The sequence below is a fragment of the Sebastes umbrosus genome, chromosome 21, assembly GCF_015220745.1.
Source record: "Sebastes umbrosus isolate fSebUmb1 chromosome 21, fSebUmb1.pri, whole genome shotgun sequence".
NCBI lineage: Eukaryota > Metazoa > Chordata > Actinopteri > Perciformes > Sebastidae > Sebastes > Sebastes umbrosus.
The window spans coordinates 12,850,067-12,876,889 of record NC_051289.1 but is presented as its reverse complement, the minus strand read 5'-3'; the positions used below and the strand labels follow the sequence as shown (position 1 = coordinate 12,876,889).

Sequence of the window (26,823 nt, the reverse complement as noted above, 5' to 3'; positions counted from 1 at the left end):
TAATGATCAGTGTGTTTCTAAAACCAAAAAATTGAAGTTGCCATCTTGTTTCAGGAATAGAGCATGGCTCAAGTGAAAGTACAGACCTCAGCACCCCTGGCTGGTCCTGGCCTCTCCCCCGGAGTTCCCCCGACGGCCATGGCCAGCCCAGGACCCCTGGGTCTGCAGCCCTCCGTCAACGGCACAGGCCCGGCCCCCACACCCGCCTGCCCTGCTCCTGCAGTCGGATATGGGGACGCCCCTGTGTCTTCTACATCGCCAGGTAGAAACTAACCAAACTATTTCCATCTCATCATCAACATCTTGTATTTTGAATCCTCGCGGGCGATTCTGCATCTCTGACGATATAAATTCTGCACAAGATGCATGCTATAAAATGTATTTTATCAATACATAATAATAATAATTCATGTATGTAGTTCTGTCTATGTTGCTCAATATACCGTGTATTCCACTGTGTTGTGTTTCAGGCCCGCCCCAGGAGAACATGGCAAACCCTAAAGAGAAAACTCCAATGTGTTTGGTGAATGAGTTAGCCCGTTTTAATAGGATCCAACCACAGTACAAGCTCCTCAATGAGAGAGGCCCTGCACATGCTAAGGTAAGGAACGGGGGATATGACATTGAAGTGTAAGTAAGGGATAATGTACAGAGAGACGGTTATCGTTGTGAAATATACCCAGACAGGGCGATGCGGCACTGATGTTGTTTATTTCACAATAATGACCCGCTAGCTGTACATTATCCCGCTTATTACACGTCTACTTACTTATGAAATCAATAATTTGACACAAAAACGGTTCGCCAGAGTCTGACATCAGAATCACGCCCATAGCAACAGTCTGTTATACATAGTAGCGGTGTGCTATAAAGAAATAACAGACTGTAGAACGCCATGCTTGACCAATCAGAATCGAGTATTCAACAAAGCCGTGTAATATAACTGTGTAGATAAATTGTGCAAGGGGATAAACAGGTTTCACTAACTTAAGGAAACTGGGGTTTTTTCTTTTATCTGTTGTGACACCCAAGCAATGACACTTATGTTCAGTTGTATTTTTTTAAATGATAGTTGGTGAACATCAGTCAGTGAATAGATCCCTTGTTTAACTTACTTTCATGCTGAGGTAACACAATGCTTCTTTATGGCATTTCCTCCTGTGATGATGAGTCTTTGAGTCCTTTTCATAAATGAATATCGGTCATGCAGAACGCAGCTCCTACTCTGTGGGTTCCAGAGGGATGATGGTAAAAATGTAGCCGCTGTCGGGTAATTTCTCTCCCTCCGGGTGTCACTGTTCCAGATCTTCACCGTGCAGCTGACTCTTGGGGAGCAGGTGTGGGAGGCCGAGGGCACCAGCATTAAAAAGGCCCAACACTCCACAGCCGCCAAAGCGCTGGACGAGAGTGTCCTTCCCAGGCCGGCGCCCCGCTCCCCTAAAGTGGACATCAACAGCAACCCAGGTACTGCAACCACAACAAAATGTCATTGTAGCTGTTTCCTAGGAATGTGTCTGTGAAGGATCACATTTAAACCCACTTGTTACTAACGCGTTAGGCCCAGAATAGCTGATATCACACAGGTGCAAAATGGTTATTTTAAGTGAGGCAGAATCAAAGCAAGATAATGTTTGTCATCAGCCCTACATGCAGGAAGTGTTTTATATCCCAACTGAAATATTGAGAGTAAATGAAAACAGCCCAGAGCTCAAAGACTAATCCGTGTCTAATTTATGTTTACTACTTTCACGATTTTTATGAATTGAAAACATAACCCCCTGCCTCAGCTTCAGCAGCAGATAACAGATGCTGGCTGCAGCAGTCAGACAAAGTCAGACGGGATAATGACCCATTAGAAAAACAGTGGACCTGTTAAGCTTCTCATTAAGGTTGTCAATAATGAGCTTAAATTTTCAGAGCAAGACAGCTGGTTGTGTCTCCTTTTATCTGTATGTTATTTTAACCTTTCTAAAGGCGCTTTCACAACCCATAGTCCGTTTGGCTAGTCCGAATCAGAGGGAAATTTATACTTTTGGTTCGTTTTCTATTTAATCTGGTTCGGTTTCACAGTGCGCAGACCAAATAAAACAAATAATTTGCTGAGGGGCGTATATGAAGGAGCGAATTTATCTTTTTCGTCTCGAGAGCTGCCACTTCTATACAGGTGATCGCTGACTTAGATATATTGCTGTCCCTTCTCTTCCAGTTTATCTCAAATAACTTTATAAACATCACTATTTTCGTGGACATATATTCTGTATGTTCTCTTTGGCCCAGATGTCAAGCAAACATCAGATTTCTGCAGAAGTCCAGGTCAGTCCTCTCCCGCTCATGTTAATCTTTTGGTTACCTGCGTCCGTCTTGGACCGGTTGTTTTGGTTCGCCGCAGAGCACGATTACTGCGTTCACAACTGCGCAAACAAACCGCATCATAGTTCGATTAAAATGGACTAAATGTTTGCTTGTGAAAGCGCCGCTGAAGCATCACAAATGGTTCCCATTTTAAGGTCAGACTACATTTGTTTGTTAATTTCTTTATCAGTTTATTTAGCTAATATTTTCACTCCACTAACTGCTAGTCAAATTCCTGAGCATGTTCACATCTCGCTGACATTTGTTTTGTAACTGTTTTTCTTAAATGCTATTCCAAATTGAACACGGAGCATACAATTCATTCAGTAGTGTCAATTAAATGTGTGACTGTAGAGGTAGTAGTAAAATAAATGAACTATGGAATTGCACTTGTTGCATATTATGTATGTATGCATTGTCGAAAGCTGTCAGCGTAACAGAAACCACTATAAAATATGACGGGTTCATGAAGGTATGGAAGGGAAGGAGGGACATCCTTTTCTTTCTTCTTCTTCTGTGGTTAAATGGCAGATTGCATCCACTTTAAAGAGTACAGATCTTTGCTGCTATGAGCTGGTAGTGCTATCAATGCATGGACATCAGTCCAAAATATCCCAGCTAGCCTGGAGCTTCTCAGACAGGACATGTTGGACCATTTAACAATGACATCTTCAACCAAAACACCATGCTCGAAAAAAGGTTTTAAGCATCCAGCACAGAATGCAACATATTTAATGTAGTAACAATGCTTTTTCTGAACTGTTCCTTTAGGGTTGCATCATTAGTGCCCTCTACTGTTCATTTTTTTCTGGAGCTAAGTGTATTGGTGAAATCAGGTATATTCATTTGGAGGGAGAAGGTGAAGATTCAAAAGTCAGAGAGCAGCATTTTGCTTTGGGACGTCACCCTTTTATGTGCAAGTTTTATGACAAAGGATGTATTTAAATGTATTTAAATAACCTATGTTCAGATTCAGAACAAAGCCAGTGCACACCCTCTCAATAAAGCCTAAGTGCAGACTTATGTTTTATCTCTGGCCAAATTAATACCACTCGCTTAATACTTACCTACCCTCTGTGGCATTGTAGTAATGAAAGACCTCATAACCAGCTCTTAATGGGATTAAGAAAACCCTGTAATAGGTTATGCAACATCAGTGGGAAGCTTTGGGATTAGCAGTGCACGCATCATATACACAGTCAGACAGGTAGGAACGTTTTCAGTTTTTAAGGTAGGATACAGACGTCCTCATATTTTAACATGTTAATCAGAGTACAACTCTAAAGTTGTATTTGCTGATGTCGGATAGAAATACTTTAATGTTAACAACAAATCTTCCTCGCCTTGGTTTTAATCTTTCATATTTACTCTCATACACAGGCAGTATAACACCCACAGTGGAGCTGAATGGTCTGGCCATGAAGAGAGGGGAGCCAGCTATCTACAGGCCTTTGGATCCCAAGCCCATGCCCAACTACAGAGCAAACTACAACTTCAGAGGGATGTTCAACCAAAGGTGAGCTCACCCAGCTGCCTGATCTGAGCTATGAAGTCACTCTTGCGCCTCGTTTCCACACAGCTCTGTATACGTATGCGAGTCAACCGAAGGTTTATTCATTCCTATGGGAACTTCTGTGATCTGTGATGTGTTTGTAAAAATCCTTCAGTTTTTTGTTGTTTTTTTCCGGTCCATTCGCCTGGAGTACGTTGAAAACAATTTAACTTTTGCGGCAGATAATGGACAGACCGTATGCACCTATGCACTGTGTGCCACAGGATGTTTAACATCTTATGCTAACTTCCTGTGGAATAAGCAAATTAATAAACTGATTGATGAATGTAATACAGCTCTATTCATACGTTTTTTTTTTCTAAGTGAAAAGTTCAACGGCATATTTAGCAGTTTTGTGACACATTTTGTTAAAAGACGCAACCTATGTTAGCTAAATATGCCGTCCAGTTTTTGACTTAGTAAAAATGTAACGTTATAATGTGACTCATCTAGACTGCACGGCGAAAAAACAGACAGTAACTTATAGATTTAAAACACTGTTTTATATCTACGTAGTAACTTACTCTCCCATATCTGCGGTGATGATTCTATCCGTCTGTAAAGAGATGCGTTTCCTTGCGTTGAACACTAGGGTGTGTAATCGGTATACTATACGGATTTACGGACACAAAACCATTCTATCGCCTCCTGCTCTACATGATCACTTAAATTGAGCTTTAACAAAGCCAAACTCGCACTTCAGTTGTTCACATTCAGTGGAGTGCTGCGGCGGAGTCGTCATAAACATAAAACCTGTGCTGTGTGATCAGCTATATTGGAGTTCAACACTGAAACTGTAAGTTAAGCTTTAGATGGGACAGTCAATTGTCTTGTTCACATTATTGCTACACACCACATGACTATGTCTAATGCAAGCACATCTATCTTTGTTTTCCTCATCCACATTAACATGAGAGACTAGTGTTTTTTTCATTTTGGGCTTCATCTGTGGCTAAAACGCAGAGGAAAAAGGTGAGCTTTGAGATTTATCTATCTTAGCGTGGACATGGTCCTCTTGATATATTTCGGATGGCCTCGAACTCCATTTGTCTCTTTGATCCCACTGGCTCAGATGTGTAGCAGACATGGCCCTGCTCCTCTCCATATGTTTTTCTGAACTGATGAATGTGGTGCCCTCATGGGGTCCCTTCGCACTCAGTCTCTGTCGACTTTTCTTTCTTCCCTTCGTTTTCTTTTGCTTTACTGGAGCCATCCAGCCATTTCCAAAACTCCATAAAAATGCCAAGGAGGTGCAATTAATGATCCTCTCTCCCTCAGGGAAGGAATGTTAGTTAAGATGTGTGTTTGACTTGCCCAACCACGAAATCCAGGTGATACTCTCAGTTAAGAAAGAGCAGGATTACACTTTTTGGTTTGCAAAAAATGTTTTTTAAAAGGCAAAGTTTCATATCTTATGACAATTTTTCTGGAATGTCAGTTTGATATAAATATTTTACCATAGTAGTTTATGGTGTTATTAATGCTCTAAATATTATGATATCATTTTAAATCCAGAGGCAAGGGGGGCATAAGTTGTGCATACAGTTTACAGAAGCTGAATTATGTGGCTCCAGAGCACACACTGTTCTGAGAACAAATTTCATAAAGCCAGTATTCATCTAGGTTAGTTTCGAGTCATTTTCAGGAGACATTATGATCCCCTCAAGATGGCAGTGTTTCCTCATTTAAAAAAATCCTATAGCACTGCTTTTGTAAGGTGATTGAGCACCCATTTTGTAACAGGCAAGGTAGGAATGTGGTGATTTAATATAGGTTTTCAGAGGTACGGATCTCCACAGTGTAATCTGTTTTATTAACGTGCAAAGCTTTGCTTATTAAAGCTCTAAACACAGACAGACGCAAACATGTTTGTTTTGCTTTCTACGTAAACTTTGGCTCGTTGAAGTCCTACGGTAAGGTATTCTGATGCCAAATGTGTGGGATTTATTTTTAAAATGTGGATACGGTTGCCAGAAGAAGTCAGTGATTCAGTTGCAGTGTTGGGTAACTGTGAGTCTAGTCAGCAGCAGACAGTCTAGCATCTGGCTCACATCTTCCACTATTTGATCCATGCAGGAACAAACAGGGGGTGAAAGACAAATGTCTGTAGGGTAGAGGAGCAAATCTGTTTTCCAGCATCTGTCTGTCAATGTCATATGTCACAGGGATGAGTTTCTAAGAGACAGGCTGCATCTATTCCTCATGGTTTGTGTTTTCTTAAGGCGTTTTGTAAGGAAGAGAGAGGAGGGGGTGAGGGGATGTGTGGGTCTGAAACACAGAGAAGACATAGGAGGGAGTATATATTATCCCAAGGTCACTTATGTTTTCATTAGGTCTCTTTCTTTCAGTGTAGTCGAGCCCTGGATTAATGAAAGCGAGACCTTCTGAATATGAATTCTCTTCATCAGATGACTGACTATGTGGCGGAGTGACAGGCCATATCCACAATCAGTCACCTTAATGATGCTGGAGGGAAACGAAGGTTTCAATATGCCCATGTCCTTACCTATTATGATGAATAAGAGTGATCCGGAGTCATGTTGATGGAAAATCTCACCATTAAAAGGGCAGCCTGGCTCTGATCCATCAGCGCTCTAATCACCGCCGAGACCAGTATTGATTCGTTCAGAAAGTGCCCTGATGAGAAAATACGGCGATAATATGAAATGTGCATTTGTCAGCGTCTTAATGAATCTTATTTATGGCGAAGGGGCCCTGCGCATAATTTCTTACCATCCAAGTCCACGTTTAAATCAGCGATCCATCCCTGTTATCCCGCGGTCGTAACCGCGCCATTGTTCATTCTCAAATATACCCAGAATAACGCGTGTTTTTCAGCTTATTCCGTCAGAGCTGCTGTGAAACACTATATGGAATTTCAGCCCAAATGATTCACATGAATGATCTTCAGATCAGGAAAATATTTTCGTTATCAAGAAGTGTGCTGACGTCAGCCTTATATCGTGGACAATCCCCGACTCCCCGTGTTATCATTGGAACACCTGATTCCAGTGACTCATGCTGGGGCTCCTCCAGTCTATCCATGGCGCTCCCAGCTTTTCCTCCTGCTGCTCTGATCCCAAGGGGGCGGGGGCGCCTGCATCCTGCATTCAGTCAGAGCTGGAATTTGGATAGGACTTCCCCTGTTAGAGCTAAGCAGAGCAGTCAGAAGCCGCCCACCTCCTCCCAAGCCCTCATTTGGTTGTGACAGTAACATTATGTCAGCTGGAAGAACAGTGGGCTGAATGACTGGGGGTGCTTTGCTCTGTGACATTTCCTCCTGTGATGATGGTCCGATACTGAGCCGGCCGTTACTGCTTTCTCTGTCGGAAACAGGGAGGAAGAGTGGGTCACCTGTGCTGCAGAGGATTCAGTTGTATCGGCTGGAATTTTACATCGATAGAAGCGTAAATGGGGCTCCTAATTTTGGGGTAAAATGACTACTTATGTGTAAGGGGTCCTTCGTAATGATAAACCCACATGGATTTATCACGTCTACATTTCCACTCAGTTCTATGGAGCATTTTAACATCTTCCAGCTTGAAGCTTTTATTTTTCAGACCACATCTTAACTGTTTTGTTTAATTGCTCTTTTCGACAAAAGTGAAGCCAATGCTGAAGTGCCTTAAACTTGCATTCTCTCTGTTAGCCAGCAGGGGGCGACTCCTCTGGTTGCAAAAAGAAGTCAGATTGTATAGAAGTCTATGAGAAAATGACCCTACTTCTCACTTGATTTATTACCTCAGTAAACATTGTAAACATGAGTTTATGGTCTCAATCGCTAGTTTCAAGTCTTCTTCAATACAGCATGATGTTCACTTAGTAAATTATGGTCCCATTTAGAGTCAAATAGACCATAAAGCAGGGGATGCTTTAGGGCGTGGCTACCTTGTGATTGACAGGTCGCTACCACGGAGTTGTCCATGTTTTTGTCGTAGAACTTTAACCCTTTCACAGTGTGTTTTCAGTTCATGAAAATTAATGTTAACATTTTTGTCACCTAAAAATGTAAAAAAAATTGTTCAGTGTTCGCTTGTACTCCGCTCCACGCTCTCGTGTCACTTCTGGTTCCAAAAAAGCAAGATGGCGATGACCAGAAACCAAGATGGCGACTGCCAAAATGCCGAACTCGAGGCTTCAAAACCGTAGTCCACAAATCAGTGGGTGACGTCACGGTGACTACGTCCACTTCTTACATGAAGTCATATGTTCCCGCCACTGCAGGCAGCTTCAGTGCAAAAACTGATAAGCACACTGGACACAGCAAGCAGGCAAAGTCAGCAACTAGCTTGTGAACATAGTGGAGACAATTACATATTTTTGCCTCCACAGTTGGCGGAGACCAAACCAGAGTTTAAAGGACAGTGAATATTAGACTGACTCTCACCACGTGGCCAGAGACATAAGCCATATCAACTTCATAAGATGATAATATGTCAATGATGTGTCCCATTGGCTCCAAGTGGCAAAAAAATCAATGCAAATTAAAAAAGAAAAAAAGATGAATCACCTGTGAGGGTAATTAATTGTCTTAATGATCAGCAGCATGTTTGTATTTTCTCCCCATCTTTTAGCGTCAGTAACTTACCAAACACATTTTATGAACAAGAGACAGTGTGTTATTGTAGTAGAAAACCCGATGACTGCATGCATGGCGACATGAAATCAATCATGTAAGCCTTTTTGTTCCTTTTGAAAAGACCTACAACGACGAACACGATGCATTGAATACAGCGTGTTGCTGAGCTTGGCTTTTGTTCGAGGCTCATTAAGGGTTAACATGCATTATGATTGTATTCTAGTCTTGCCTTATACGTGTCTGTGGCGGTGTCCTTGTAAATCAATGACAGCCTTACATATGCCTTAGTGATGCTGTGTGTCTGTGTGCATGTGTACGTGTGTGCTCATGTAGGAAACATAAAGAGACAGTTGCCATGGAAAGATACTTATCCTTGAAAAATGAATACCCTTCTCATGCCTGCAGGACATCAGAATAAAATCACACAAAGAGCACATACGCAGACACACAGGTGTACTTTGTCATCTACATCTCTAATTGGGCCAACCTGGCTCACTGAAAAGGCAAATCTGCCCATAAGCGCTTTTCTATATTCAACATTTCCTCTCATCTCTTCCTATGTGGAGGTATCAGATATCCTCTGAGGTCCTCTTCACACACGCAGTCGTCTTTTTTTTTTCCCCACTCAAGTTTATTTTTTTTATATAGCTTACTGGCCTGTTGGGCCTTAGAATCTCATATAGCCTAATCGGGACACCGTGTGCTCTTTCGTCCACTCAGGCATTCCACAGATATGGTTTCTCTTATCCATCCCATCATCACTGCTGTCCAAAAACAAAAGAGAGCTGCCAAAGCCCACAAGGTAGAGACTTCATAGGAATAACTTTTTATTGCATTTGGGTTTTTTTTTTTTTTCAATCACCATGCATCTGTGAAAATCAGTAAATCAAATACAGACAGATAGTTCATAATGAGCGACATGCCAGAACAAAGGATAATCTGTCCAAATTGTACAAATGGGTGTAAACTCATAAAGCTGTGTTTTATTGAGGAGACTGGGGGATCGGAGGAGTGGAATACAGGTCCAACATAAACAAATGCTTCGAATGATTTGTGCTCAACAGACTCAATGACACAGAAGTCTGGTCTCTCCTTTCATCTCCTGTCCTCTGAGTGGAGTTTTGTGTTTGTGTATCCCTGTGTGTCCTCCTCCTCCTCTTTTGCCTTGATGTATTGAATGTAAAAACGGACCTGAGATCGCTTTGTACGAAGCAGGTTACATCAGTAGAAATGCCTTTCGTAATTGTGCCTTTCAGAAGGGCTTTTTTCGCAAGAACTCACATCTGTATTTCCGTACAAATACACACCACTTACTTGCGTCTTTTCCCAGGAAATTGGACCCTTCTTTTGCTGTAGAAGTCAAAGTGATTTTTCTCACCTCCTGGGTAGATGTGCAGCTTCAGTGATGAGCAATAAATGGCTGTCAAGAGGGTGCATGTCATCTTGTTGGACCGAGGCGCTTTCCTATTTCCCTGCATCGTTGCGCATCAGCTCTGCAGAAAAGAAGCAATTTTGTCACATTCAAGATGCTCCTGTAGTGGTTTGTGCAAAGCCCCGTCTCCTATAAATGACGTTCCTATTCAACGAAACTCCATTGGGAATTATGTTTCGAGGTATTTGCAATTCGGAATTTGTCACGGATTATGTTTGTTTTTGATGTATCACATATACGTGCGTAGGGAAGAGGTCGGGGTGGTGGGTGGTTTGAACAAACACCGAGCTTTCGCCAAGGAGGCCGCTGTTTGTTGCCCAACTTGAAACTAAAAGTCAACGTTCTCATGATGGTGTTAGTAAAGTAATTTTGTTGCCTAAACGTAACCAAGTAGTTTTGTTGTGTTTCTGTCTTTTTGTTTCAATTTCTTACTCATTTTAAGGCAAACCAAATGTTTTTATGCAGCCATGCCGGTGACAGCCATGGCTGGAGGTGTTATGTTTTTGGGTTGTCTGTCCAGCTATCCGGTCTATTTTGGCGAACGCGATATCTCAGGAACACCTGAAGGGAATTTCTTCAAATTTGACACAAACATCCAATTGGACTCAAGGATGAACTGAGAAGATTTTAGAGGTCAAAGGTCAATGTAACTGTGTCCTTACATCCGTCCCATTTGTGTTATATCTCAGGAACGCCTTGAGGGAATTTCTTCAAATTTGGCACAAATGTCCACTTGGACTCCATGATTACCTGATTAGATTTTGGTGGTCAAAGGTCAAGGTCATCGTGACCTCACAAAACATGAACACAAGAATTCATATGCTATTTATGACAATTTCACATAAATGTCTAAAAGGATAAAATGATGAAGTGATGACATTTTGGACAGACATGGATGTAAACTGCAACTTGACTGGTTGGCGGAGGCATACAAACGAGCGAGGTGGTAATTCTAGTTTTACTAAACCCACCGAAGTAGTGTTGTTGTGTTTTTTGTGTTAGTGTTTTTGTTTTGTTTCAATTTACAACGTTAACCACTTTTTAAACTGTTTCAAGTGTGACCGCAATCCGGGAGAAAATACATTTCCCTCGAAACGTAATTGAGGATGCAGATTAGTTGTGGCATTGCCACCCAGGATGCTGATGCATAGAAGCATCCTGCTGCACATTTAAGTCTTTTGTGTCCTTACAAAGAAACACAACAGGCCTTTTCCATCTGTATTAATTTTCCAGTGCACAGGTGTCAGGTTTTTGTATGAGTCTACTTTCTCTCGGTTCCTGTAATTCTGACAGGGAAGACAGATCCTTATTCTGGGGAAACAAACAAATTCTTGCGTTTTAACCACATCACAATCACTAATCACTCTCCTGTGGTTGGATGTGTCACTGGAGGAAGTGATGAGGAATACAGAAATATCACAAATCTATTACAAATTTGTTTACTTTGGGTTGAATCACACCAGCAGCAGACACACTGTTGGACTGTTCATCTATGCCTTTTTCAGTGCCATATTACTGTTAGGGGACCTGTCTTCTTGCGTCATTATAATACTTTTCAGTGCGGGGGAAAGTCAAAACAAAGTTTGTTCTGTTAAGTGATGCTGCACTTCTTCTTTGGTGGTCCTACCACTTGAGAGCTCACAAGGAAATAGGGGAATCTGAGCAACTGTATTTTACATCATGTAATTGATGCTCTTAGCACAAGCAAACCACACTTCAACTCAAAAATCCACATTTTAAGGGTGTGTGCTAGTTTGTTGAACATCTGGGACCGTATTCACAAACATTGTGAGAGTAAGAGAGCTCCTAACTTAGCCTAACATTTCTAGCAAGGAGTCCTAGCTTAGGAGAGATTTAGGAAACTCAATCTCTGAGCAAGGAAGGGACAGAAACCTTTACCTTAGTGAGGAGGTGTGGTCGACCCCATTGCTAGGTATGACACATTATTCTAGAAAGGTGTGATTGGTTGGTCAAAAATGCACTCTGAGTGATAATGTACGACGGCGTATTAGGGACATTGTAGGTTAAAAAAAAAAACATTACGGAGGGGGGTAATATTCTGAGAAAACTCATATATTAATGAGATAAAAAATCTTGGATATTCTCTGAGATTAAAGTAGGAAATTAACAAGAAAAAACTGACAAATTTGCGAGATTATAAAGTTATAAATTCCCCTGGCTCCATATTTATATAGAATTTTTCAAAAACAACTTTACAAAGTGCTTCACGGACATAAAAGCAAAGTGAACAGTACAATTCCAAATTAGAAAGTTCAATACAGTAAAGAAATATAAACATAAAGACAGTGAATAAAAGCATAAAACTTTTGTAAAAGAAAGGACACTGAGGTAATAGAAATATGCATAGAATTTAGTCTGTATTAAGACATGGTGTAATTATGAATACTATCTTATGTAATGAACATGAATAAATTGTAAGCCATACTATAAAGGTAGCCCACAAAATGTTTGAAAACACAGGCTTGCTTGTGCAGTAGCCTATTCACATGCAGTTGTTATAGTTATTTACCATGTTGGTAATTTTAGTGCTTAATCTATTGGATATAAATAGGGAAAAATGGCTCAGATTTCATCAGTTTCTGTGATTGCTATCCAGTCTATATAAGTAGCGCCATTGGTTGGTATCTAAATCTATAAACCAGCAAACTCTGCATTTTTCCGGTTGCCTAATATCGTAATGATAACTTTCATTGCCGGCGTTAAAGCGTTGGGCGGGAGATGTGAGCGCATCTCAAATGAGGTCAACCTCAAACATTATCCCTGCACTCACTGTCATTCAGAATATTTCTGCTATCTCTTTGTCTTTCTGCCATTTCCCCCTCTGCTTAAGAAACTCTTAAGCCTTTCAAAAGTCCTCTTCCCAACTCTTAACAGTTTTTCACTTTAGGAGCTCTCTTAAGATGCTTTGTGAATACCTTTATCAGGATCTATAGTCTTAACTTAAAGGGGAAATTCTTAGAAAAAGGTCATAATCTTAAGAACTATCTCAGAATTTCATCAATAGGAGAAACTCGTTATACTAGGAAGCTTTATGAATACTGCCACAGAGCTTGAACGTTACTATTCTCACCTGACGTTGAATGATTCAAAGTAAAGGAGTGAAGAGAATTGCACTCGAATGTGCCCTTTCTTGATAATTTAACCAGTTAGCTGATTTGAAAGTCACTTAATTGTATATTTTCTCCCATGTATGCTATTCTTAGAAGATTATACAAACACTAGCTTTCAAATATTCAGATGTGCATTTATCTCTGATACACATTCAATCTGGACAACAGCCAATTAAGAAGAACCATTTATCAATCAGTGAAATATGTTGTCTGAGAAATGCCTGTATAAAAAGACCAGAAAGGCTTGCATGGAAACCAAATTACAATTTGGCTGTAACAAATTCATATTATTTCTTTGTAAAAAAAAATGGCACCGGAGTGTTTTTTCTTAACAAAGCACTTAATGTTCCTCTCTTAATGACAATGAACATAAAACAGCAGGTCACAGTTCAATATTGTTAATGAGGACAGCAGGCTCTGCTTTTAGACTGATCCCCTGCCAGCCATTCCTCTCAGCCAGCCAAGTCTTAACAGTTGGCACTTGAAGGGCACGAGGGTTAAGAAGTGTTTTTTTTTGCTATGTCACATAAATGCACACATGGTGTAATTGCTTTGCACACACTGGCAAGCCTTCTATTACTCACTGATCTTCTGTGCTTAAGGAGTCGGAATTATTCACGCGATGCCTGTTTTCAGTCAGATAATTTCCAGTGGTGGCTTTTATTACCAACATTAAATCAGCCCTTGTTTTTTATCTAGTAAGCCCCTTTTGCATTATTTTTCCTGTAGCGTGCTACCTGTCAGTTACAGTGCCGTAAAGCTATCATGTTTGGAAACAACACTTGATTTACCGCTGTGACTCAGCAATAAAGTGTGACAGGAGAGCCCGGGGTCGGTTTACACGGGGCCGCGACTTCCCGTGAGCCAGGCATTGGAAGGAGGGCACGGAGACGGCACACACTGATTACAGAGCTCGCACAAAGAGAGCTTTAATCTCTTGTTCAAAATTGAAAACCACAACAAACAGTGCAAACAATGAACACTGTCGGATAGGACAATTTAATTAAAATCGGTTATGAAACCTCTGTTTTTATGCACCGTGTCTGTTAGCAATTCTTGATAAGTAGCTGTTGTCGGTAAAGGCAGTGATATGAGTAGTCCGTATGAGACACCAGCTGTCTGCTGCACAGAGACACAGCAGTACATTACACAGGAGGGATATGAGGTAAGGAAATGCATTGTTCCCATGGCAGACTTTAATGAAAAGAGGTTTGCTTATATTAAACTGTAGAATGAGAGCTATTAGTGACCGGTTGAAAGACATACCATTGACTTTAAATTTGCACTTATTGCATTTTGCACCTGACTGATTTGATATCCAAAGTTTTTATACTAAACCTCCGCCTCAAGATTCACATCATAATGCTCCAACACATAAATCACCTAACTTCTTCACCTTCTCAGTGAATAAATGTAACTTCTCTGAGTCAGAACTGCCTTAGGGGGACGTCTGACTGAATAGCTAGTTGTGGCTTCTCTGAGACCGCTACAGGTCTCACACACACACAGTTTCTTATTATCACTTTAAACCTCTTTGTTTGCACTTTTCAAACACCTTTACACACTTTCTTTGCCTCTTCTGTAAACTGTTGAACCCCCCCTAATCATCTGAAGGTGAACACTGTTTTAAACTACCTTTTTAAAACATTTAGGTTTTGTTTATATACAGTTTTATAGTTTGTGAATTGTCAAACACTCATAATTGAGTGTATGCCCAAGCAACTGTCAGTCCAGTTGACACTATAAAGGCTCTTTGTGTGTCTATGAACGAGAAACGCTAGCTGTTGTGGCTAGCCCCGTTCTGTGACCAACATATAACGTTAGAAAGTGCATATCGGCCACATTACCATCATCGCATCCCAACTGCTAGGCGATCTCAAGCCATGTATTGCCCTTTATTTGGTCATTGATGTGGTAGTGTTTGTCCAACATTATTGAGCGTTGAGAAGCCCATTGTTATTTCAAAACACCAATAGTCCGAAAAATGTCCCATTGGACCAAAAAAATGCCCATTTGTCTGACAGTCCGTTTTCCTGAAAACAAACGCCCATTGTTCCAAGGCTCATTTCTCCGAAATTACACACTCTCCGTGCAACAAACAGAAGCACATGTTTAACTATTATGCAGAATGATGACGATCAGTTGTAACGAAGGATTTCATTGGTCAAACATATATTTCTGCAGAAGCTGAAGTCGTGGTCCGTCCAAATATTTTTTGTGAATATTTCGGACAAAAATCCATGCTTGAGCTGAAACAGCTTTAAGGTGGCTGTTATGGTCTTTTCGGGAAAAAATGGAGAGTATCTGCACTCTAAATTAAAGCTTCAGAAACTTTTGTAGACTGACAAAATAAGGACACCTATAATACAGACTCAAAAAAACTAAAAAAAGTACAACACCACTTACAATACAATCATCAAATTTGATCCTGGTCTTGTCCCCCTTGTCATCATGCTAAGAAATATGTTTGTTTCAATCCCATTACTGATTTCATTTTTTATTTATTTTAAACACCCCTTTCATTTTTTTAGTGAAGACTGGTATAGACATTAGTGGCTTCAAACAAGTTTAACTTGTCTTTTTGTGTTTTATGTTCGTGGAAAAATACTGCTTAATGAGCAATTACTGACAAAGAAATAATTTCATGTGAAACCACAGCTCTGCCATCACATTGAATCCATTTGTCCCATGTGGATTAGTGGTTTCTAACCTCAAGACAGGGTCCAAGGAGCTTTGAATATACACCCCACCCCCGCCCCCCAACACCATGTCAGTTGGTGTTTTGAGCACTATGTTTACTTGACTACATGGACTGTTTTCTCACACCACTGTGTATTTTCTGCATTAGCAATTGCGTGAGGCAGAAAGGGAAGGAGAGCAATCAGTGATGGACACGGGGAATGAAGTATGGAAGTTGGGAGGGGGAAAAAAAACAACAAGTAAAGGTCTGACAGCAGATTGGAAGAAAGCGCAGCTGGTGGAGGAGTGAGCTTGTCCAAGTTTTTGTATTTTTTTTTTCTTCTCCCACAAAATCTCTGTCACCCTTTTAATCCCAGCACAGCCCCGTAGCCCTTTACAAGGCTCTGAGTCAGTTGTGTGTGTGTGTGTGTGTGTGTAGTTGTGGTTTAATGCACACAACTATTTTTGTTTTCATGTGTGGCCAGTAGATGTCTTGGTGGTCAACCTCAGTGAAGACAAAGTGGGCAGTACACTCCCTCATTCATGTCTTGTTATTTGTCTGTGTTTGGTTGGCCCACTTTTTCCTGTCTGCTGCTCTTTTGCTCTTTGCTGAAGTCGAATACACGTGTTCCCATCCTTAATACAAAGAGCAACCCACACGTATTCTTTAATTGCTTTAAAGCTACTACAAGTAGCTTTCACTTCTCAAGATATTCACCTTTATTGTACGGGTTTGTGCTACTAAATGGAACACTAAAATGTAAATCAGCTTACTCTCTGCATTTAACCCATCCAAGTACTAGGAGCAGTTGGCAGCTACTATATATCTATATAGTTTGGGGGTCTGGTGCCGTTCTCAAGGGCACCTCGGCAGTCAGTCTGTACGGGGACTTGCTCCGGCTCCCAAGCCAAGTCCCTACGGACTGAGCTACTGCCGTTCCCTTTATTTATGCAGAAAGCAGTACAACCAAATGAATTGAATGAATGAAATTACTTTCCTCCTGACTTGCTTTATCCTGTTAGGGTTAATGAGTCATGAACCACTGGCAGTTAAACCTGTGTTTCTCTCTGATTTGTGCACATCATAAATCAAAATATACAGATGTAAATGGCACATTCATCCAATGTCAATTCTTAGATTGGTTCCATCTTGACAATGGATGGCCCATACACTAACGTGCACTAAAATGAATATAAACATGTTTGCATATCTGCAACTAACGATTATTTTCGTTGTTGATTAATCTGTCGATTATTTTCTTGATTGATCGATTAGTTGTTTGGTCAATAAAATGTCAGAAAATGGTGCTCAATGTTTCCCAAAGCCAAAGATGACGTCCTCAAATGTCTTGTTTTATCCACAACTCAAATATATTCAGTTAATTGTCATAGAGGAGTAAAGAAACCAGAAAATATTCACATTTAAGAAGCTGGAATCAGAGAATTTAGAAGTTTTTTTCTTTAAAAATTACCTTAACTGATTAATCAATTATCAAATTAGTTGGTTATCTAATCGATTTTTCCACTGTCAGACACACCACTGTGATGGAAAATTTAGCCTGTGTCAAAATTCTTACAGTGTCAGAAATGTAGGACCAAAATCCAACAATGTGACCGCTAATACGACCCACGTTTACAATCCAACCATTCAGATCACCACATTACCGAGCTAGCATAATGCTACTGCTAAAAAAACGTATTTACCCACTCACTAACTTTGCAAAATCTGCATTTCATGTTCTTCTCCCAAGTCTACATCCTCCTCCTCCTCCTCTTTTGAGGTTTATTTTTGCATAGAAGTGCCAGCAAAACAGCCAAAGCTCATTTATTGTTGCGCTACATTTTCGTTATTGAAGTCTGTATTGATTTATTTCTTATAAAGAAAAAGAGAAGCACACCAACAAAGCACACACAAATAAGACAAATTGGGGTAAATTATCACAGCAGCAGTCCGAGGCAGAGTCACGGAGAGACCGGTAAATATACATAAAACCCAGCAACAAAATATCCATGACTCTACGATAAATGCAAGAGCCCACCCACACAAAGATCACCCACATATTAGATATTGTTGTGCTACATTATCAAATCACCGAGGCTCATGTACATGAACGGCTGCAATCGGCAGTCTTTCATAGCTTAATGAGCGTTTTATTTGATTTTTAATGACTAATGAGTATTAAAGGTGACCACCAATGGGGTTTCTAACAACCACCAGTTGACTGGGCTGATTAAGGGCGGCAATATATTCTAAACAAAACAGAATTTAATGCTTTCTCATAGGCAAAATGGCAGGTTTATGACTAAAAAGGAAGTGCTGCATTTGGTTTTCATTGCTGCGGTCTGCACAGGTTTGCCAGCCAAAGCTGTTGAAATGTTCACTGCTTTCTATACACTACCATCTGCAACCGGTCAATGTCATGTGTTAAGTTACAGGCCAAATATCTTCAGTTTACTTCCAGAGACAAGCTCTTGTATCACTTTATTCATCTGGCGTGGTCACTGACTTACGGGCTATGGACATTAGTGGCTGTATCTGGTGCTGTGAATATAAATATGCCGCAAAATCATAATGTTAGTGGATGAGAGGTGACCTGTTCAGTTTAAGGAACAAGTGTAACACGTGCAGTGATGGGAGAATGAGCTGATTTTATTCCACACAAGCAGCTAGAAAAGGAAATAGTTTTCAATACCACAGGAGAAAATAGTTTCCAGCCGAAATGTCACCCTGTCATTTATAGTAATAATTGCAATACCATATCTCCCGTTTCCCAGTACAAGACTGTGTGTGGGCTCAACAACTCCAGCATCTTTAAATGTGTCTGTGTGTGTTCACACGAGTCTTTGAATGATTAAAGATGAAAGAGTAACCTTAACCAACGCGGCCCACATCAAAGTCAAATTCATTACTCGCCGCTAAATTCTGATGAGTTATCATTTGATTAAGTCGTGGTATCAGTCTGAGTCACAGCAGATACACGTACGCACATCATCACACAGACACGGTGGTGTTTTTTTTATTCTTTTCAGTCTCCACACCCTCCCTACAGGTGTCCTGGTCCAATTCCCTCTCTGTAGTAATAATAATAACAAAAATAATAATTGATAACACAGAACAGGCAGATCCAGCCAGCATGTGCTGATTTTTTGTACCGGCCACGGAGCGCTGACGTGATTCTCCTGCCTTTTCTTTTTTTTTTTTGTCTGCATGATTTTGATGTGTGTGCGTGTGCTCGCCTGTGTTCTTGGCTGACTTGCTTGTGTGTAAGCCACGACTTTCCCACGTTGTGGAGTAGGGTCTCCCACAGGCCTCCCTCCATGTCCCTCTCTCTCTCTTTCTCTCTCTTCTCTCTTTCTTTACTTCCCTCTCTCTCTCTCTCCCCTTCAGTCTCCCTCTCTCTCCTCCTCTCTGCACCTGTACTCGGCGCTCCAGCCCCAGCTGCTCCCATCTCGGCTCAGCGCTGTTGGCTGGAGCCCATGTTGCACTTGGCATGTCCTCTGAGACCCTGGGGCCACACTTGACGTGCGAGGGCCAGGCAGGCCCCCGCCCAGGGAAGGCTCCCGTGGCCAGGAGGAGCTGAGAGCGAACGGATGAGAGGAGGGCTGTGGGCTGGAGAAAGACCTGCTGGAATTCTGGGAGTAAAACCGCTGACTCATTGTTAGGCCTGCTGAGCAGGAGAATGAGGAAAGACATGAGGAGAGAGGGAAGAAGTGGGGGCGGGGGGGTATTCAGAGAAATGACAGATGTGTTGTTATTAGGACTTATCTCGTAAGACTTACTGTTAGTAAAGAGGCCGTATATCCGGGATTTTGGTTTAAAAAAAAAATGCCAAGAATGCTTCAAGTTCAAGGACATTTCCAGTTTATTACAACTTGGGTCACTTTTTCATAGTTTTTGCAATAGTCATCAGTTGTGACGACAGTTCTGCAGAAATCTGGGAACACGAGGTCAAACATTAGGTTGACATTTTACTTTTTACAGGGAAATGTCTTGACAACTATTGGATATATTGCCATATTTAGTGCAATTATCCATGGCGCCCCCAGGATTCCTAATGACTGGTGATCCCCGGATTTTTCATGTAACTCTAGGGCTGTCCTCGACGAAAAGAAATGCTTAGTCGACTAACACTCATACGATGTTGTTGACTAATCGATTAGTTGATTTAATTGACAGATCTGTAAAACTGAGTTTCTCCACAATGAATCACACTAAAGCACCACTTTAAATCTTGTGTTTACCAGAGATGAGTTTATTAGAAATAAGACACTCAGCATGAAAAAAGCTTAAAAAACAACTAAAGAAATCTTAGTACTAGTGCTTACTAATCAACTAAGACTGGGCAGCCCTATATAATGCCATCAGCAAGTCACTTATCCAGTGAAATATCTTAACATTATCCAATTTTGCACAGATATTCATGGTTCTGAGTGAATGAATACCAATACTTACTTAAAATACTCTTTTCCTCTAGCTCCACCGTGAGGTTCACATTTGACAACTATTGGATGGATTGCCAATGAAATGTGGAATATACATTTACGTCCTTTTCTGGAGTAATTGTAATAACATTGGTGAAACCCCGACTTTTCATATATAGTGCCATCATCAGGTCAAATTTTATTTTGTCCAGTGACCAAAAACCTGTAAACCTAATGACATTCCCATCAGCCTCAGCTGTACTTTGAGTTGAGTGCTAATTAGCTAATATTAGCATGCTAACACGCTAAACTAAGATAGTAAACCTGGTTAACATTATACCTGCTAAACCTCAGCATGCTAGTATTGTCATATTAGTTTATGTACTGTGACCTACAGTATTTCTCACTGAAATGGAATATTTGATCGGTGTATAGTTACAAGAGGGATTTAAATCAAATTCTTTGCATTTGATTGGACCTCTAAAATGTGGGTGGGCTTAGATTGTAGCGCGATACGGAGCCTCAACACCTCCTATGTTGCTGAAAGTTGCAGATTTATTGATGGATGTCATGATATTATTGGTTAAAATGGTTGGTACTAGCTTACGTAAACATGTCATATTTTGTTTTAAAGGAAGAAAAGATGATTTGATTTTGATATAAAAATACAAAGACATTATTTTTTTTGTAATTGTTTTTGCCTATATTGTTAAATAGGTGCATAATATGACTGGGGAGGTGATCTAATACAGTTAAAAATGCATTTTTCCATTTCATCTTTACTTTAAGCGATGCAAGAGAATTAATGATTTCTAACATTTGATCTCAGTCATTAAAAACATTAGCTAATATACAAGGGAGTGTTTCAAATCAAAAAGCGCTCGCTGGGCTGCTGAGGAACATGGCGCTACGACTTGAGATCTCATTATTTAATGATGTGCACGTGTGCAGTTGTGAAGAAAAAAAAAAAAAAAAACTGCCAAAGTTTCCAGTGCACACAGGTTTTCCTGTCCTCTTGGGTTTTCGAGCTTCTTGGGTTCCCCAAATTCCAATCAAGTATTAAATCTCACATCTCACGGCTGCTGCGGTGCCAAGTAGGATGTTTTGGTACAGCTGAAAAATTAACAGATATGTATATACACGAAGAAAACGGATTGCTGCATTTCATAAACATTTACTAACTGCTGATTTTCTCCATTAAAAGCTCAGTGCTTTGACCAAACATGAAAATATTGAAGACATTTGGCACCAGACTCTAGTCAAGATCATAAATCTCATCTGCTGCTATCCATTTGTGTCTACCACATATGGCGGGCTGTATGTCCTTGTGAATATAAGTGTATACTGGCAGAGAAGAAAGAGGACAGGGAGACGGATATTAAAAAGTTTGGATGCCTTTCCTCTCTTGTTAGCTTTCCCACTATTTCTCATCCCTTGTCCTCGACCCGGCAGACATTCTCAGCCCTTCTCCCCCCCGACCCAGGAGGGGGTATCACACACGCGGACTCGCAGACCTCTAAATCTGCTCGGTGACAGCTCAGTCCCGCTCTGTCAGGGCCCAAAGAAAGAGAGGAAAATCTATGTTCGGGGCCAGAAGAAAGAGGAGAGGATATATATGTCCCTGTGCTTTGTTTGCCATCCCTAAGCTGAGATTCAATAGCAAGGCATCAGTCAAGTGGTTGGCCAACAGGCTATTGTGTAGTAATTGACCCTGATGAAGTGGTGGGCCTTTAATTTGGGAACGGTGTAAACGGTGTGAATTGATAACTTGGCTCGTAATGTCTGATCCACTCCCTTCACTTGTTTTTCATATATTTTTAGATATATATCTTTAGATATATATTTTTTATTTATAATAAAGGTTCCTTTCTGTTGTTTTTGTTCATTCCAGGTACCATTATCCTGTTCCTAAGATCTTCTATGTGCAGCTGTCTGTGGGGAGTCATGAGTTTATCGGCGACGGACGCACCCGCCAGGCGGCCAGACACAACGCTGCCATGAAGGCCCTGCAAGCCCTGCGCAATGAACCCATCCCCGAACGGCCACCACAGGTAAACACACACACACACACACACACACACACACACACACAAGCACTTAGAAACAGAACGGCTCTTACATTAGCAGTGCATACAGTAGTTGTTTAACAAGCGCTTGTTGACTTCCCCTCTGGGAATCCTTGCCGCCATCTTTAGCTTGGTTCCATTACTATAAAAGCTAAATGGACTTCTGCCTGACTGACCGTATTAGTCTAATGAAAGACCTTCTAGTTCTCACTTGTCTGGACACAACCATAATCGTTCACGTCTTCCTTGTATTGTCCGTTTTTGGCACAACTGCAAAGCACTTTTATGTCTTTCTCATGAATTTGATAAGCAAAATAAATATTGTGTTATTACTGTGTGGTGCTCTATTTGCACTAGCAGCTGCAATAATCTTTTCATTGTATTAATACTATGCAATGACAATAAATTATATATAAATCATAATTTATTATTCTTAGTGACTGTTGGACCTGCTTAATAAAAGGCTGCGTTATTCTATATTTTTCTTAATGCTCTCCAATTTTGCTGCTAGCCCATCTGTGCGACTTAACCCATTCATTCCTACTGAGCTTTTAGAAAGGTGCCGAATAAAAGTATGGCTTTTACTAAAAAAAATGAATGTTGAATATTATCAGTGTTCAATAGCACCTTTAAGGGTGAGTGATTTCCATATTCAATGTTCGCTCCCTTTAGACCCTTCATCCTCACTCTACAAGTAGCCACTCATGTCACGTATGGCACTTACATATGTATTATTATGTATTAGTTCTGAGTGGTAGCGTCTTCACTCGTACTCAACAGTATTGCGTGTTAAATAGACATCACATTTCTAAGCAACTTCTGCTAAAATAATAATGTCATTACAATTATCAGTCATTATTACTTGACTCCTAACAGTTCAAGGACTAAAAACAATTGACTTTGTGCATCTTGCATTTACATCCTGTCTGTTTACAGCTTGAATGAGTTTCCTGATTCAATTCTGCCTCACATTTGAGAGGCTGTAACCGGGACATTTGTCGTTGAAAATTACTTTAAATGATTATTTTCTCTTATAAAAGATTACTCCACTCTCCAATTAGCTTGTCCTCCAATCATTGCAACCTCATCCCGTCAGCACATTTGTCACCTTGTGACAGCTTTCACCGCAGATGACTGCCTCTCTGCTCGACCCCCTCCCACTTTAAAAACTCTTGCCTTAATGAAAAGTCGAAAGGATTTGCGCTGCTGATCTGTTGGTGGTGTCCCCGCAGAGGCTCTATTAGAGTGTTACGCAGTGTTTTTTGCAGATACTAAGATGAATGCGTAACCACCTTTCATCAGATTGAATCAAAATCCGCATCAGCTCTAATTACTCTAATGTATAATTTAAGCCTGGCAGTCCCCCATAGTTTACTTTGCACCTGGCAAGAGCGTATTTTCTTTTTTTATTTTGTCCGTTTTCTTTCTGCCTTCTCCCAATGTCACTGTACCTTTCCAGAGATTCCCCTCAGGCATAGCTGTTAACTGTTGTTATCATCTCCCACCGGAAATCAAATTACCCCATATCCTCACCGCCTGGCATCGCTGACGGTTATTCAAAACGCTTTGGCTCCTCTCACTCGCCTGACTCGCTGTCTTGTGGCGTCGGCCTCCATAAATGTGCTCTTTGTTTGCCGCTGCTTCTGAGTCTTGCTTTACAAATTGAGGCACATTGTGTCTACAGTACACGTCTGTCATCCTGTCTCCGCGCGAGTGTGTGCGCTCTCGCATGTGTAAATGTGTGGACGCCCTCGGGCTGAAAGTGTTCTTTTTAACCATGGGCTGTCAAACCTTTATTTTGAGGAAGACCACAGGTAAATATCAATGACGCTGTAATTGTGTTGTGTTTTATACGCAGGTAGAGCAACAATATGTAACCCTAGGAAACACAAAAGAGCCTCCAACTTTGCAGGGCTTCAGGCAATAAAGATCATATAATGAAACTTGACTTTACTCGTAAATCCCTGCCAGTTGGTTTAGATACTGATAATGATATCAAAATTATGATGTATGCTGCTAAACAAGTGTGCATCCTGTCTTGAAAAAAACATGTTGTTGACCTCACAGTCACTGGTTTGACTGGGTGTTTATGAGGGGAAATCTGCATCATTAGTTTCTAGGAAAAAGGTTACATGGTTGGTGTGAAGGAAGACGCATTTAGATCTGTGAGATTGTAACCTTTTATGACTTTAAGTCGTCCTGTCCATTGGGAGCCCCGTCTTCCCGTCCTTTGATCTGGAGTCCTTTTGCCCTATTACGAAATCAATAGCCCATGAGCATAGATGTGAATGTGAAGCATTCTGTTCGCCCACAGTCACTGTTCATTCAAACAGCTCCTTCAGCGTGTCAGAGAGTTAATGTCTCAGAACAAGTGAAGAACTCACTGTATCTTCACGTGTTTATACTTTTTCCCCCAGGACTGTCTGTCCAGTAGATCTATAAGTAGAAGTCAGATTTAGCCCGCTATTTGTCTCTGTCACAGGAAGGTCTCTGATCTGCTTGGTCATTCCGGTTTGCTCACTAATGCACGCCCACAGACAGATGCAGGTGCTTAGACCCGGCGGCTTGTTAATGCAGCCTTGAGAGGGGGATTCACACTGTTAATCACATACATTAAGAATGCTTGAAACAGTGGCAGAGGGATACGTAACCATGAATACCATGAATACCATGAATACCATGAATACATATAGGAATATTAATGAAAACAGTCCATGGAGGAAGAATGGACGAGGCCCTTTGGATTGAATCACTCTCAGGTTTCTCTCATGTCCACATGCATACATTAGAGGCTCAACATGTAGAGTTGTTCCGATACCGATACCAGTATCGTAAATGCCTCCGATACAGCCTAAAATAAATGCTGGATCGGGTATCTGCGAAGACAGTACGTGAGTCCATGCACCGGTCCGGTATCACATTATCATATAATTTATCAGCTCATTTAAAGTACGCTACACAGGAACAACAACCACACGTGTCACTCACTACCCAATCCGTACATCCTGCCCGATTGGTACTGCGCATATGCAACTCTAAACAGAGATGATGCAGAAGTGAGATGGCCCACTCGTTAGCTACTTTCATCATCAGCTCCGGAAAAACACTATCAATACGCCCGAAATTGATGACGGAAGTAGCTAACAAGCCATTTTGCCTCTTTCTCATCTCTGTTGAGAGTTGCCCATGTGCAGTACCCATCAAGCAGGTGCTAACGTAGAGTGTAACATAAGCAAAATGTCAGTAATTTGGCAATATTTGACACTATTGCACAACTGTTTTATACTATTACTGTATCATTATTTCACTAAATTGTAGCTGCACTTTAACAATTTATTATAGGTGTAATGTATTCCTAGATTTATTTATTTAAGTCCTTTTTCAGGTATGACTGACTGTCAAACTATATAATAAAAGAAAGTTGCTGCCCCGATCACGTTTTTTGCCGCCGATACGATTGCCCATCGTCGATGATCCATATCGGCCGATACCGATACCGATTTTGTTTTGTTATAGCAGCTGGTATACAAGGCTATAGTGGTTATTTGCATAAACACACACAATTCAAATGTTAAGGAAATAAATTATTGTATTTTTATTTAAATTATTGTTTTGATTAAAAAAAATCTTGGCATTAGTAGTTTTAATTATGTATTATAAGCTGCTTAGAGCTAGTGTTAGGAAGTTAAACAGGTCATAATTCCCTCTTTTATATCTATTTTATATTTCTGTGAAAACACTACTAGACTAGAAACCATTCATGCCGATCCCCCATCGCATATTTTTACTGAATATCGGCCGATAATGATCGGTGGCCAATCAATCAGGGCATCCCTAGTTCTACGACATTCATTCTCTATATGTATTTGTTCATGTTTTACAAAAGGTTTAACCTGAGCCAGGCCATACAACAATGATAGCAATCATATCACGTCCATACAGGGTTAGAAGTATACAGCTGTTTAAAAAATAGTCACATTATATATTGTTGTTTTTAACGCACTGGTATCAGATTGGTAGTCGGTATTGGCCGATATGGAAGTTTGGGTATCTGAATCAGTAAAAGGAAGGAAAAAAATGGTATCCAAACATCTTTAAGAACATTTATGCCTCAGCGCACACACGCACACAAAAAAAACACACATACACACGCCTCTCGCCAATGTGAGGTCCTTCACCCGGTGCGGTAGGTGCATCGCACCACGTGAGCGTTTCCTATGAAATCCAAGAGATCCCACAGTATGAATCATGCGTCGTATCGGGTCACACAATGAGGCGGGAGAAGGGAAGAAGCCCAAAGGGAAAGACCGCAGCCATTCAGACGTAATCAGACAAAGAGCTGGACATGAGAAGATAAAGATCGAGACAGCACTCTGCATTCCCATAGACAATTGGCACCAAAAAGCCCCTTGTTGTATGGCTGATGATATGATCTCTATAGTGTGAACTACATTTCTTTACTAGCAGAAGGGACCAATAGCAAGACTTCTATTCAGGCGTGAATACAACCATCATTCTTATAGATTTAGTCTGTCTGATCCATATTTCAGAAAACTGACTGAAGGCTCAAACTGGAGTCATCTGATATTATGTCCAGAATTACTTCATAG

General features: G+C 40.8%; 1 protein-coding gene across 6 annotated transcripts in view; it reads left to right on the top strand.

Moving 5' to 3' along the window:
* Positions 1 to 26,823, top strand: part of stau2 (staufen double-stranded RNA binding protein 2) — a 100,535-nt gene that overhangs the window by 3,968 nt on the left and 69,744 nt on the right. For all 6 annotated transcript variants that reach the window (XM_037756725.1, XM_037756721.1, XM_037756722.1 and 3 more), the window contains exons 2-6: positions 55 to 262; positions 471 to 601; positions 1,305 to 1,464; positions 3,733 to 3,868; positions 22,039 to 22,198. In XM_037756725.1, coding sequence (XP_037612653.1) covers positions 64 to 262; positions 471 to 601; positions 1,305 to 1,464; positions 3,733 to 3,868; positions 22,039 to 22,198 — 786 coding nt within the window. In that variant the 5' untranslated portion in view covers positions 55 to 63. The remainder of the gene's footprint in view (positions 1 to 54; positions 263 to 470; positions 602 to 1,304; positions 1,465 to 3,732; positions 3,869 to 22,038; positions 22,199 to 26,823) is intronic.